The sequence below is a fragment of the Hypomesus nipponensis genome, chromosome 3 (assembly GCF_054491055.1).
Source record: "Hypomesus nipponensis isolate SF chromosome 3, ASM5449105v1, whole genome shotgun sequence".
Taxonomy (NCBI): Eukaryota; Metazoa; Chordata; class Actinopteri; order Osmeriformes; family Osmeridae; genus Hypomesus; species Hypomesus nipponensis.
Window position 1 is genome coordinate 12398940 of NC_140363.1, and position 13620 is coordinate 12412559.

The window sequence follows — 13620 nt, forward strand, 5'->3', positions numbered from 1 at the left end:
GGGAGCCCCTAAGCTCATAGACTCTGGACGCAACGGCTGGAAGCAGTCGACGAGCAGCAGCTTGTTAAGTTGAATCCCACGAGCCACGTTACCACAGTAACCCAAAGAAAAGCCTCCTCTGAGTTGAGAGGACATGCCTGCACTCAGACTAAAGACCCTTCCCATTTGAGAGGGGCCAGGGCCTGAGGCTTTGTTCAAGATCATGACCTTCACCCCTGGCCTCCCATCCCACACACGCATCCCCCTCCCCCTAGTGTCCCCAACCCTGAGGCCTCGGACGTCTTTAAATATGTATTTGGTCGATGCCCAGTGAGGGGACCCTGGCCGATCCTGAGCCCTAGCTCTACGGAACCCTTGGAGGTGTTTGACCTCCGTTGGTCATGGTCAGAGGAGGTCATGCTCACATGTCATGGTCAGAGGGGGGGACCTCTCATGATGGGGCATCCAAGTCCCAGATACTCTCTCTGCTGGCGTCTCATCGAGCACTGCAGACACCCCGACTGTGTGGTTCGTCTGGTCTGAATGGCACATTAACCTCTCTGTGCTCGATTTGAGGGTTTGTCCCGTGTGTGTTTACGTGTCACTTAGAAACACAGTGTTTAGGCTAAGTCTGTAGCATCAGGCCAGTGACATGCGTGCTCATCACAGATGTGTGCTCTTCCCGGCTGTCTGGGCAGTCTTGGTTGAGCGATGCGGCGTGAGGTTCAGAGGTCAGTGGTGGGGTCAGGCCTGCTGTCAGGGAGGTGCTAGTGGACACAAAGGGAGTGGGCGGCAGGGCTGCTCCTCTCCCTCTTTCTCACTCTCTCTGTTTGGAGAGGAGGGGGGTGTTTAGGGGTGGTCCGAGTTCTGAGATAAAACCCAGTTGAGAGGGATGGAGAGGGTGTGTGGGGTCTGTGTGTGAAATAGAAAGTGACGGTGTGTGCGTGTGTATTTCTACACACACTTTTTTTTTGTGTGCGTGCGTGCGGTATTCCAGTCCACAGAACGGGTCCCTCTGGACAGGACTGGGGGTGAAAGGGGGGGGACCCATTTTGAGGAGCGGTCCTCTCAGAGAGAGCGAGGGGTGCGGGGAGGGTCCTGCGGGGCCGGGGCAGCCTGCTAATGATGAGCCATATGAGGCCTCCATTCACCTTGAACATGGGTTGCTGCTGCCTGACCTTGGCTTTGATCCACAAAGACTCTTGACCCCCACCATTCCATTTTGGACAATCTGCCATCTGGACAATGCACACACAGTCATGCATGCATATGCATGCATGGATGCACACACACGCAACCTCATGCACATACACGTGCACACACAGGGGCATCATTGTTTGTCCTCCTTCCTTAGATTTTGATGGAACAAACACACAGAATGGTATGTTGCTGCGTGCATCTGTGTGTGTGGACGCACCATGTGAGTTTTGCAGCAGTGTTGTGAGTTTGAGCCACAAACAGACGTCTCACGCCACAGACAAACGGCAGTTTGAAGCATGCTGTGACTCACTGCTGTCATCTCGAAACACTGTGGACCAAAGAAAGAGAGGGGCAGGGTGTGTGAGCTGTGGAGGGCAGAAAAGGACCTTTATCTGCCAAATACACTGCCAAATGTGTAAATGTACCATTGTTGAGTGGATTTGAATCACACTTTGAATCACACTTTTTCTTGGTGTTATCCGGCCAAATCGTTTTTCCTCTCCTCCCCAGTGTTTGATTTAAAATGGCTTTTTTCTCCGGTCAAGTCACCTCTGTTTTACCTTGCTAGTAGTTTTGTTGATAGTCAGACTAAAGAATGCGTCAAAAATATTTTTTTTTTTTCTTTTTGGGTTTATCGCCTAGTTTTTAATACGCTTCATCGCAGTTACATTACCGCGCCTCTCTCCTCTATAATAGGAATGTGCAGCGGGTCGGAACGCTTGGGATTTGTTGGAAATTCCCAAAGTGGTGCAACACCCCAGCCGTATCCTTGATCAAGCTTGCAGCAGTCAGCTGGAAGGAGGCTGTTATCCACGGCGACATGGATGACTTGCATTGGGAGACGCTTGGGAAGGAAGCGCTTCTCTGTGCTTCCCCATCCTCTTTGGTTCACATCATCTCCAACTGCCTGTGACCGGATCGTCTGAGCACCGCCAGAGTCGATAGTGAAAGGCAATGTCAGAAGACATTACCTGACGCCACAGCCTAACATTCTAATAATCGGCTCAATCACGTCCCAGGTTCAGGAGTAAATTCCAGACAGTGCAAGCAAGCGTTTCAGCTTTTCACCTGCGGAACAGCTATTGGAATATGCATTTTCTTGCAGGCTTTGAACTCTCATAACAAATAATTCCAAATTTAAATGAATATGGATCCATGACTACCAATGAGAGACCCTGGCCAGCCAGTCGGTGGGCTGGTGGACACGACATGAGATATTGTCTGCGTCAAAGCCCCCGTTGCCATGAGCATGTCCCTTAATTGAGTATAGTGGAGCGCCATCCAGAAGCAGCCCAGTCTCTGAGCAGGAGAACGCTCTGTACCCATGGTGGAGTAATTAGAGACAAACATCGGGAGAGAGGGATGAGACGAGTAGAGGACAAGATTACCCCTCACTGTGCATTAGGCCTTATTGTCTGTGCCGCAAATCTTTTTTTTTTTTTTTTTTTTTTTTTTTTTACGCACTGATAGCATCGCACTTTTACTTAAATGAGCTGATTGGAGCTTTTACTGGTGCTTATCTCTTTTCTCTCTCTCTCGCACCCCCTTTCTCTCTATCTCTCTATTCGCTCTGTGCCCTTAGTTTTTTTGTTTCACCATGTCTCTCTCTCTCCATCTCCTCCTTTACTATCGCGCTCTGTATTTGTTTGTTTGTTTGTTTCACTCTTGCTCTTCATGATTAGTTTTCAGACTCTCTCCCTCGCGCCCAGTATCTGGGATAGAAATAGGGGCAGCAACAGAGCACAGGGTTGGGGTAGGTGTGTGTAAGAAGAGAGAGAGTGTGTGTGAGTGAATGTCAACTGGCTCCAGCTGGAGTCAATATTTGCTTTTGGAATCTCAATAACAGGGCAGGTTTGAGTCATCTGCATCCCTGATAATGGACACCCATATGGCTCTGTTGACCCACTGGCCCAGGACTGTAGTTCTCTCTATCTCTCTCTCTTTTGTCTATTCTTCCATTTCTCTCTCTCTCCTGCTCTCTCTCTTGTTCTGTTCTGACTTGAACAGATTTCCTCGTATTTGTCTTATGCTTTCTGTCCATCTCTCATTTATCTCTCTCTCTTCCTTGCTCAATCTCTCACCCTCGCTCTCTCCCTCTCATCCATAAAACCCTGGGTATGACCTAGCACACCTAGCTGTGACCAAGGTTGCCATGGCAGCTAAGCCAGCAATGTTCTGGCGGTGTCTGGTGGTCAAGACTGCCGAGTCGTGGAACACCAGGAAATGATGACCATGCGCCAGAGGAAAGCGGAGGCGTACTGTAAGATCAGAGCTCCGGAGCGGTAAGAGTGTCACACAAGGCTCCCGGAGCCTGCTCCTGGACAGGCTGTCCTGACTCCCTGTCTCTCCGTAGAAGCTTGAGAGGCTCTGGAACCGCTTTGTCTCCTGACAGCCAACACACTTCACACATAGCACAAATACACACTCACACACACGCATACACATAAATACACTCTCCTACACACACACACGTACATTCACAAATACGCACCGTCAGACACACATACACACACAGACTTAAAGTCTCAAACACGCACACACATTCCCTGATTCTCCTCTATTCTTTTTCTCTCTCATTGTCTCTCTGCACCTCTGTTTCTCTCCTGCCGTCCCTCCCTCCCTCCCTGTCCCTGTGTCAGCATGGTGAACAGATTGTCTGCAGCCGTCTCCAGTGTGTCCAGGGCCTCAGGCTCAGGTGCCTGTCAGACCCACTTTGCTACGGTTCCCTTTAGACGTTGGTCACGCCTGCCTCGAACCCGGCTGTGCCGGCACGTTAAAGCCCAGCCAGTCCTGACAAACCTCAGCCTAGCCTAAACTACTCCTGTTGAAGGCTGGTTTAGCCTGACCGGCTCCGGCCAAACCTCAGCCTTAGCCTAAACTAGGCCTGGCCTGACCACTCTAGCCTAGGTTAGCGTAGCCTAGCCTAGCATGGACCAGGCTTGGCCAAGCAAATTGAGCCGTAGTGTAACCTAGTTCAGTCTCTCCACAGGACTGAGAGCAGTGAGGTGCTGGCAGCAGCCCTCTAATGAGCTGGGCATGGCACCAGTGGCTGCCTCACAGAGGAGGGACAGAGTTTGGCAGGCAATTTGTCAGGCTCCGGCCATCAACAAGGCATGGCCAAAGCAGACAGGCGTGAGGACCATTAGAGACACATTCTAGCACACACACTCTACCACATTCTCACACACACACACACACTCGCATACACTCTCACATTTTAATGTGGCCCATTCTTTTCTACTGTACAGGGATGTGTTGTGATTATGATATATTTGGCTTGTGTAATACAAATACAATACTGTGTTTTTGGGTTGTGGAAAGAGTGATGGGGGATGGAGGTAGGGTTAGAGGGATGGTGAAGATGAGGGATCTCTGTCATGCATGTGATTATTGGATCTGGTCAATGCTTTCCCATTTGGACAGTATGCGTATCTTTCTCTCTGTGTTTTATAAAATGTTTGTCCAAAACTTGGATGATTGTTATTTGTTTCACACTTTATTAAGTTATGTTCAGAGAGTTTTCAGCTAGGTGTGAATGGTGTGCAGTCTTCCTTGTGTGTGTGTGTGGGTGTGTGTCCCGTTGTCTTGCCTTGACCGTAGTCTTTCAGCTATGAAGAGCGTGCTCTCTATCTGGAGGCCATCGTGCAGAACCACCAAGAGGTCATGACCTTCGAGGACTTTGCGTCCCAGGTGTTCTCCCCCTCCCCCAGCTATTACCCAATGAGCGGGACAGGTAAGAGAGCTGAACACACCTGCCACAGCCCATCTCTCCTCCTCTGCCCCGCTCTCTCTCTGTCTCTGTCTCTCTCTCTCTGTCTCTCTCTCTCTCTCTCTCTCTCTCTCTCTCTCTCTCTCTCTCTCTCTCTCTCTCTCTCTCTCTTACTCCCTCTCCTCCTTCTCCATGGCACACCTGTTTCCTCTCCTCCTCCCCTCCCTCTGTCTCCCTCTCCTCCTTCCACAGCCTCGCAGGGTGATGAATATCAAACAGCCCTCCACACCTTCTGAGTAGCAGCAGCATCAAAGACCGCCTCTCTACAAGTTTTCTCTGTCTCTCGCCCAATCTCTCTCTCTTTCTCTCCTCTCCTGTTTCATCTTTCCCTTCCTATCATTAACACACACAACTACACCTTTCATGCAATTACCGCCATTCAAATATACATGCCACTTTGTTGAATGGAGGTCAAAGCTGTGTGTTTTTGTGTGTGTGTTGTGTGTATCCATCCCTCTGTATCACGCACCTACAGCACAGGAACACAGTGCCAGTTAAGCCCAGCATTGTAGCTAACTGTGTGGCGCTTCTAGGAAAGTAGGGTTAGGGTGTGTTTAATGTTTGCCTGATATGATATATAGCCCTATCTACCATAGGTCCAAAACTATCTGCAACAAGGCTAACAGGAAATTAATACAATTACCCATTCTTTAGTTACTGAACACCTGGAAAGTTAGTCAATATTTTCTATAGAGAGAGAGATAAAGACAGAGAGAAACAGAGAGACCAAGAGAGAGAGGAATTAATTAGTTTGAAAACGTGTATGCGTATGAGTGCATGCATCTGTGTGTGCGTGCATGCCAGTGTGTGTGTGTACAGATCTCAGCAAGCAGTCCCAGAAGGCAGGACAGATAAGCAGACAAGCAGCTCCATTAACATAATTGTAGCTGGTTCTCCGGGAGGTGTGAAGAATCTTCACCCTGAACTACTCTGACCCTTGATAGAAAGGGGGGAAAGAGAGAGGAACAGAGAAGGGAAAGAGGTGAATACACGCAGTTCTAAAACAGGGAATGGAGGAGAGAGGAAGCCGTAAAGGAGAGGGAGAGAGAGTGATAAAAGGAAAGAGAAACAAGGAAGGAGAGAAAGGACGGAGTGGGAGAGAGGGAAGGGAAAGAGGGCTGGGTAATTACTCTGAGCCTGGGTATTCATGTTTTTTCTGCCTGCTATGGTGGGCTGTTTGAGTGAGGGTGTCTTTGTACCAGGGCCGAGGGAGATAGCTGGGCGACGCTTAGAGAGAGGGGGCTGACAGGGACATTCTCTCGTTAGCCAAACGAGGAGTAGCTTCACAGAGCGATAGTTGCTAGAACTCTATACGCCGGGTTTGGTATGTACAGTGCTATGTAATTTTGTGTGTGTGCGCGTGAGTGGGTGTGTGTGTGTGTGTGTGTGTGTGAGTGTGAGTGCGCACGTCTGCAGCGTCCAGAACAAATCTTTCCCCCCGCAGTGGGTTCACAGTCAGCTGGCCCTCCGTCACAGCTGGGTCTAGGCACCGCAGCACGGACATGCAGGGCTGTTCCACACATCATGCAGACTTCACCTGGCAATCTTCTAAACAAGGGGGAGGTTAAAGCCTACTCTCTCACACACACACTATCTCTCTCACACACACCCTATCTCTCTCACACACACGCTCTCTCACACACACACATAATGTGCAGGTGCGCTTGGCTTTCTTCAGTGAGCGTTTTCCTTTTTTCTTTTCTCTTTTTCTCTCCCCCTCTTACAGGAGTTGTTTGGCTCGCCTGTTTCTTTTCTCCCTCAGATGTTGTTGTCTGTGTACAGCAAAAGCAAAGCCGACTGGACAGGCCTCGCTAGTAGAGGAATCCATTGAATGCAATTGCAATTCTTACCGGATTGTCGTTGTCCTCCAATACTTCCTGTCTCTAGTATGTCCATGTCCGTGTGCCCTATGCTCTAGTGAAGTTACTGCAGGATTCAAGCAGCCATCCCCATCAGAGAATCTGCTTCATCCTGTCCCTTTGAGCCTCACTCGGTCTGCAATGCCTGGCTTAAAATGCTGCTTTCCATCCTCACCCTTTTAACATGTGTGCCATGCCCCATTCTTTGTGTCTGTGTGTGCGTGTGTCTGTATGTGTGCACGTGTGTGTGCGCCCATATGCCACGCTTTGGCTCACTGCTCCACTAACATCACCCATGTCACCCATGACAGCGTGCAGGCGTTGGCCGGGGATGGTTTGGGACATGGAGTACCCCTGGGCCAAGCTGGACTGTAAGACTATCTGCCTGCTTCCTCCTCTAGGCATGACGCCCCACCGCGTGCACCCACCCACCCCCTGACCCTCTGGAGCCCACTGACACCCACTGACCCCCCCCCCCAAACTACATTTTTTAACATTTTGTAACCCCTTATGTCCTGAATGCAGCCTTACTCCTTAACTTCAGCTGCCCAAAGCCCCTCTCTCTGCTTCCTGCATGAGCTGGTTGTCCAAACAGCAGGATATTTTACTTCTGTTTTATCTGTGCACTCATTGTGTTGGGTTGTGTTTTGTTGAATGACATTTTGATGCTTGACCTATTTAGGTTAACCCACGGACTTAAAATAAATTCAGTTTACTTGAATCCAGTTTTTACTTCACTTGTCAACTAAGGCAAGCGTGATGGAAAGTGTTTTGTTCATAATGATTTCTAACTTACAGAGATGGTCTCTTTTTTCTGAGTGGGGACTGCCAAATCTCATGCTGCCCTGTGATACTTGGCAAGCTCTGTTCTTTCACGTCTCAACTTTCTGTGTAGAATTTTCAGATTCATCAAGATCTTCTGGTCAGATTAATGCAGAATTCAGATACAAGGACCTAACATTTCCACTACAATCTTGTCTAACAAATTCATACTGTATATCTCACAACTGTCAGTGTCCCAGTGACTAACCCCAAGCGGAAAAAGAGTATACTTAAATACAAATGACATACATTACGTTTTTTCACTATATTTTTATAGTGTATATTTACATACTTATTGACAACCTTTATATATGTAAGTATGTTTCTACTTTGTAAGTATACTTTAAGTATAATATTTTTTCGCTTGAGACCACAACGCCACACAATCAGTCTGAATGTTCCACCTCACCCCCCTTCATCCCCTTCAACCCCTACCCCCATCCCTCTCACCCCCCACCCCACCCAAACCCATCCCCACCACCCCTAAACAGAGTGTTCTCTACTACAGCGCTGTGTTGTGTTGTGTTGTGGTGTGACCCTGCCTTACGTGATGCTCTACTGTCTGTTTCTTTTTTTGTTTCTTTGTTTCTTTTTTAGATTAAAATATATTAAAGGTCTCGTAAAGATATTTGAAGAAGGTAAGCCCCGAGATCGGACCAGAAGCCTGTGTGCCGCCCCTGCTTGATGGAGCGAGGGGGCGCCCACTCACTCTCTCTCTCTCTCTCTCGCTTGTTCACTCACCCTCGCTGGTTCCCTTTCCTTTATATTTGGTACTAACAAGCTTTATTTACCCAACGCTCCATAAGAGTAAGGGGGGTGTAAATAGCGGGAGGCTGTGTCAAGAGTTTGAGCAGGGAGGGGGGGTGGTTCGGATGGGGAGGAGGTCCTGTTTGACGAGGGTTTGTTGATCGAGAGCAGCGCACGATGGGGACACTTAGCACCTGACTAAGTAGCAGCATGAACAATACAGTACACACTTCTGGCACGGCTTCTGCATGTGGTGTCGCTTTATCCTCCCTACACTCCTCTCTTTTCTTTTCGTCCCCTCTTTTTTCTTCTTTTTTTCCCGTTTCCCTCTCTCTCTGTTTGCCCGAGGCAGACTCTGACACCAGCACCTGCCGCACCGGAGAGAGAGAGCGTCTTTGTCATCCGACAACCTTGTTTGCACTGCTGCAGGGGGATGGGGGGGGGGAAAGACTCATTTAAAACTTCTTTTGTCGAGGGGGTTTTTGTTTCTTCATCTTTTTTTTTCTCTCCAAAATTTACTTTTCTCTTTGTCTTTCATTCTTGGTCACTCTCTCTGCATTGCTTTGTGTTTTCTCATATTTTTCTGAGACAGATTTATCAAAAACAGACAACGGTATTGATACAGACAGATTTACTTTCCATTAAATTATGTGGATTCTATTAATTGTGTTGTTTTGATTATTTTTGACGTGCAGTGAATGATTTCTTTGTATGGCTTTCGAGTTAGCAGAGTATAAGGCTTTTTGTATTTGAGAGAGGCTGACCCACCTCCACCCCCCCATCAGAGCTCCCTGACAGAGGGCCCTGGAGTACATGGTCAGGGTAGCTCTTCCTAGTGTAGGAATGGCCTACCTGGAGGGCACTGGAATGTGTGAGCGTGGCAGTTGGTCCGACTCACGTTAGACCCGCTCACCAACCCCCCTGATCCCCTCCCTCTCTCTTAGTTTTTGATATGCGTAATGAGGATCTGCGGTACATATTCAGTCTATTGTACTAACCCCCCACCCAGTATAAGTCAGTGGGCCTGGTGTCCACGACGCTGCAGAGTGTCTGTTACTCCAACCATCTGCCGTGCCTTTTAGATACAGCAACTTGAGATGCTTCAGGGGAAAAAAAGAGGGGAGATGAAAAAGAGGGGCTAGGAAATAAAATAGTCCAGCAGATGCCATCTCTTTCACAAAGAGAGGGAAGTTGTTTAAACTTGAGGCATTGTAATATGGGTGTTTGGGGAAAGGGACAGCAGAGTAGAGTGGAGTGTCGTATGCAAATTAGTTTGTCCATTCTTCCTTGTTGCTCCCACTTATCACTGCTTGGGGTCTGTAATTGTAGGCTTCAATCTTTTTTTGTTTGTTTTTTTTCCTCTTCAGAATGGACGGTGTTTTATAAGGGACGCGTTGGTGATTGTCCATGTTAAATTGTGGGGATTTTCTCCTACATGGTACACTCTCGCAACAAAAGCTCAATCTTTTTAAGCATTCTTCTACCAAATCATGCAAGCATCTGGAGAAGTATACTTGTGTTTGGGAGTCAGACCGAGCATGTGAAGGGGGCCCCATGTTTATTTGCTATCAGACTGTGTATTTCAGTCTAATCGGTGCACTTGATTGTTTTTTGTGTTAATGGAATGGGTCAAATGAATCCGCTCCAAGATTGTGTAACACAGTGATTACCAGAAATTGTGTTTTCTTATTTGACTTTCTTAATTTTACTCTTAGAAAGCAGTTGGGCGAGTCTGCTTTTTGGGTGCCCTGGGAAACATGCATGGCAGAGCATGCTGGAGTATGCCACATACTCAGGATCTCTGAGAACTAATGCCACATATCTGACCCTCTTTCTCTGCCCCACCTCTTTCTTTCTCAATCCCTCTCTTTTTCCTTCTCTCAATCCTTCTCTCTCTCCCCCTCTCAATCTCCCTCTCTCCTTTCTCCCGCTCTCCCTTTCTCCAGGCTCGTTAAGCGGCAGCACAAGTGCCGAGCTCAGTGTTGCCGTAGGAACAGACTCGGTGGACCAGGTCTCTCCTACGATGCCCCGTGCCACAAAGAACCGGGTTTCTGGAAAACTCCGTCGATCCGCCAGCGCCATAAGCAAATCCTCCAACTGAGCTCTTCACCCCACCTCCCATTCTGCCTTCAACTACTTATTACTCCCTTTAAAAGAAAACGCCTACCCCTTGTGACTGCAGTTTTGGGCCATTTGAATTGTTATTGTTTGTTGTTGATGTTTTCTGTGTCATTTAAACATGTAACTGGAGCATATTGCAATGTATTTTAAATGGCAGTTAATTATTTGATACATTTCCAGTTCAAACTGGCTAATTTAAGATGGACGTGAGATTAAGCTACTTAGGTTCATTCCAATGGAGAGTCCAGATTGTCACATTGTTTTGAAGTCGACCTGTAGTGAGAATTTCAGTCTGTTCTATGCCACAACTTTCAAGCCATAGCCCATCATCTGGTAGCTGACACTGTTGTACAGAGAACTCTAAAGAGAGGGAGAGGGCTGGGAGACTTCTGTTTCCCCAGGCTGCACTAACATGCAAAAACAAAACACTGAAACAGGACAGCCGCTACTGTAGTGATCACATGTAATCAAACTCTATAGGACGTAAAGTTCTGATCACCCGTACATTTTTATAGACAGTTTGTCTGCCTTTTGGCCCCTCAATGGGTTTTATCATTGATCTCTCTTGTCCTTTTGAACCTACTGTGTAAAACACTGCAGAGCTCTCAATGCTGTTGACCGGGAGGATATTTAAGGGTGATGTCTTGTTTGTTTGGATCCTACGTTCATGTGTTTTTTGCCCACTCATCCTTTTATTGTGAAGAGGAGATGACTGTGTCATAGGAAATGCTGTTCTGGTGTACTCTGCAGACGCTCCACCTCTCTGCACCACATCCTGGTTACGGAGCACTGTGGAGCACGTGCAGTAGGAGGCTGTTTTTAATAGTTCCAAACCCAGAGTGGACAATCAATGACGTCATTCCAACAGGGCTAAATCGAAGATTTTCTTCTTTTTTTATCTCTAATTCCCTCTTTTAAATGGATTCCGATGGATTTTGTTGTTCTTTGATTTATGCAACTCTGCTGGAATGAGAAAAGACTGCATTTGTAATTATCTCATGATGTTGTTAACTCTGGCTCATAACCTATAATCAAATAAGTTCCTGTTGTCTCTTTCCTCCTCCTTCCTTCCCTGTCCTGTGAAGCTACCTAAATGACATTCCAACGTTCCTATAGCCATGTCTTTTGCACTCACTGTCACGGAAAAGGAAACGAGAATTGAATGTGTCTCTCTTTGTTCTTGGATGTAAATTGCTTTAATTTTATTTGATGACATTTGTCAGTTCCGGGTGTACATACAGAGTAATATTGGATGAGTTATTTTGCTGTTGTGTTGAACTGTGTCATACATATGCTGTGTAGATGAGAAAGCCGCAGGAGCCTCAGGTGAATCTTACTCCATGCACTGGTTTGTGTGTGTGTCTGTGTTTGTGCGCGCCCCACGTGTTGTGCATGTGTGTGTGTTTGTCCGAGTGTGTGCATCCGTGTGTTTCTGTGTAGCGTGTGTGTTTGCTGAAGGAGCTCCTCCCAGTGCCTGTGTAACGTCTGTCCACCAGGGCCCTTCTCCCACACCCCTCTTCCTCCCCTCTTCCTCCCCTCTTCCTCCCCTCTTCCTCTCCCTCCCTGCCACCTGATTACATTTCTTTGGTTTATTTTCTTTGCTGTGAGAGGCAGGCAGCAGACAGCTCACCCTGCCTTTCTGTCCTACTTTTCTTTTTTAACCGGGAGGAGGGACGTGGGTGGTTGTACGCTGCCATGTGATTGAACAGGTCAGCGTCTCTGCCTCCTTCAGCTAGTAGGAGCCCACTGACGGGGCTCCGGGCTGCTTTGTTTAGGCTTGATGTGAAGAGGTGCCCCCTTCTCTCCTTTTCTCTCTGAATCTGAATCGAATGGCACAGACTCCTCCTCTTTCCCATGATATGCCCTCAGTGGCCTCAAGGGACTAGAGGAGGAGAAGGGGGGGGGGGTGTAGATGGCATACCATTGCCGAGCCTAGTGGACCCTCCTAGCAACAGGAAGGCTGGCGCTGCCAATGCACCCTGCCCCCCTTGTTTGGGTTGCCACGGCTACAAGGTGTCCCCACCTACCCCGTGCACACACCTAACCTGCAACACTATCCTAGTCAAGTTTGTTGCACTACTTTGCCTTACCTTTGTACATTTTCTCTTTCTATTCTTAAATGTTCCTCTCCCTCTTGTTCTTTTTCTACTCCCTTCATTTCCCGAGCACTGATTAAATAGCAAAGGAGGCACAAACTGGAGGTTTGTTCAGAATATAGTCCATTTTGTGCAGTTGAAGAATGTATGCAAATATGCTGACCTGAGTCAGAGCAACGCTCTCACCTTCCCCAGTAGTCCCTGGAACCATCCGACTGGCTTTTCCTAGGCGTTAAGGTTGTAGATAATAGATTAGATGTCGTGGATGGGGTTCCCTGTTCTATTCGGGAGTGTATATGGGCTGGAAAATGTTTTGACCATGACAAGGATTGTGTCTTATACTGGGTCTACTTATGTGAAGCAAGAATTTTAGTGTTAATTCAAGACTTTTGGGGTTAGGAATCCTGTACATTGTGTCAAATCGAGGGCTCCAGTCTTTTTCCTGAATATAAATATAATAATGCCTGTAATATAATATTTGTAAGAGGAAGAGGGAAAGGAGCTTGAAGATTTCATCTTTACTTGTTAACATATCAAACTGTTTTTAATGACTGGAAGTCATGATATCTTTATTAGAAATGTGAAAATCTGAAAACATTTCATTAAATCAATTTGAAGTTCTACTCTTTTTGTGTGTGTATGTTTGTTGAAAGGATGTCCCACATACATTGTGCATACTCTTATGGCTCATAAGACTGAAGGAGATCAGTTAATGTGGCGATGATTCAGCAGAGGGTGGGGTGAAGGGGCCGGTGGGGGAGAAGATGGGGGCGGGGGTTAAGGATTGGGATTGTTGGGGAGGGGGGGGTTGTAAGGGAAGCGGGTGGGTGGCTGACATGATGGTACTATTGGATGGATGGGGACGGAAGAGGAGGGGGTTGGGTTGACCCTGGCCCAGCCCTAACAGCCCCAGCAGCAGCAGTGGTAACCTGACCCCCTCCCATCTGTCCCCCTGCTGCTCAGGCCGGGGGGGGGGAGGGGGTGATGTAGCCCCCGTCATTACGTACAGGTGCTCTCTACAATTACT

General features: G+C 47.7%; 1 protein-coding gene across 8 annotated transcripts in view; it reads left to right on the top strand.

Moving 5' to 3' along the window:
* The window catches only part of ralgapa2 (Ral GTPase activating protein catalytic subunit alpha 2), an 87687-nt gene extending 74471 nt beyond the window's left edge, over positions 1-13216 (top strand). For 6 of the 8 annotated variants that reach the window (XM_084676451.1, XM_084676504.1, XM_084676468.1 and 3 more), the window contains 2 exons: positions 4788-4912; positions 10323-13216. In XM_084676451.1, the coding sequence (XP_084532577.1) occupies positions 4788-4912; positions 10323-10477 (280 nt within the window). In that variant the 3' untranslated portion in view covers positions 10478-13216. Of the gene's footprint in view, positions 1-4787; positions 4913-7118; positions 7179-8226; positions 8268-10322 lie in introns of all 8 variants that reach the window. The other 2 variants (XM_084676515.1, XM_084676488.1) reach the window with 2 other exon arrangements.
* Positions 13217-13620: the final 404 nt, after the last annotated feature.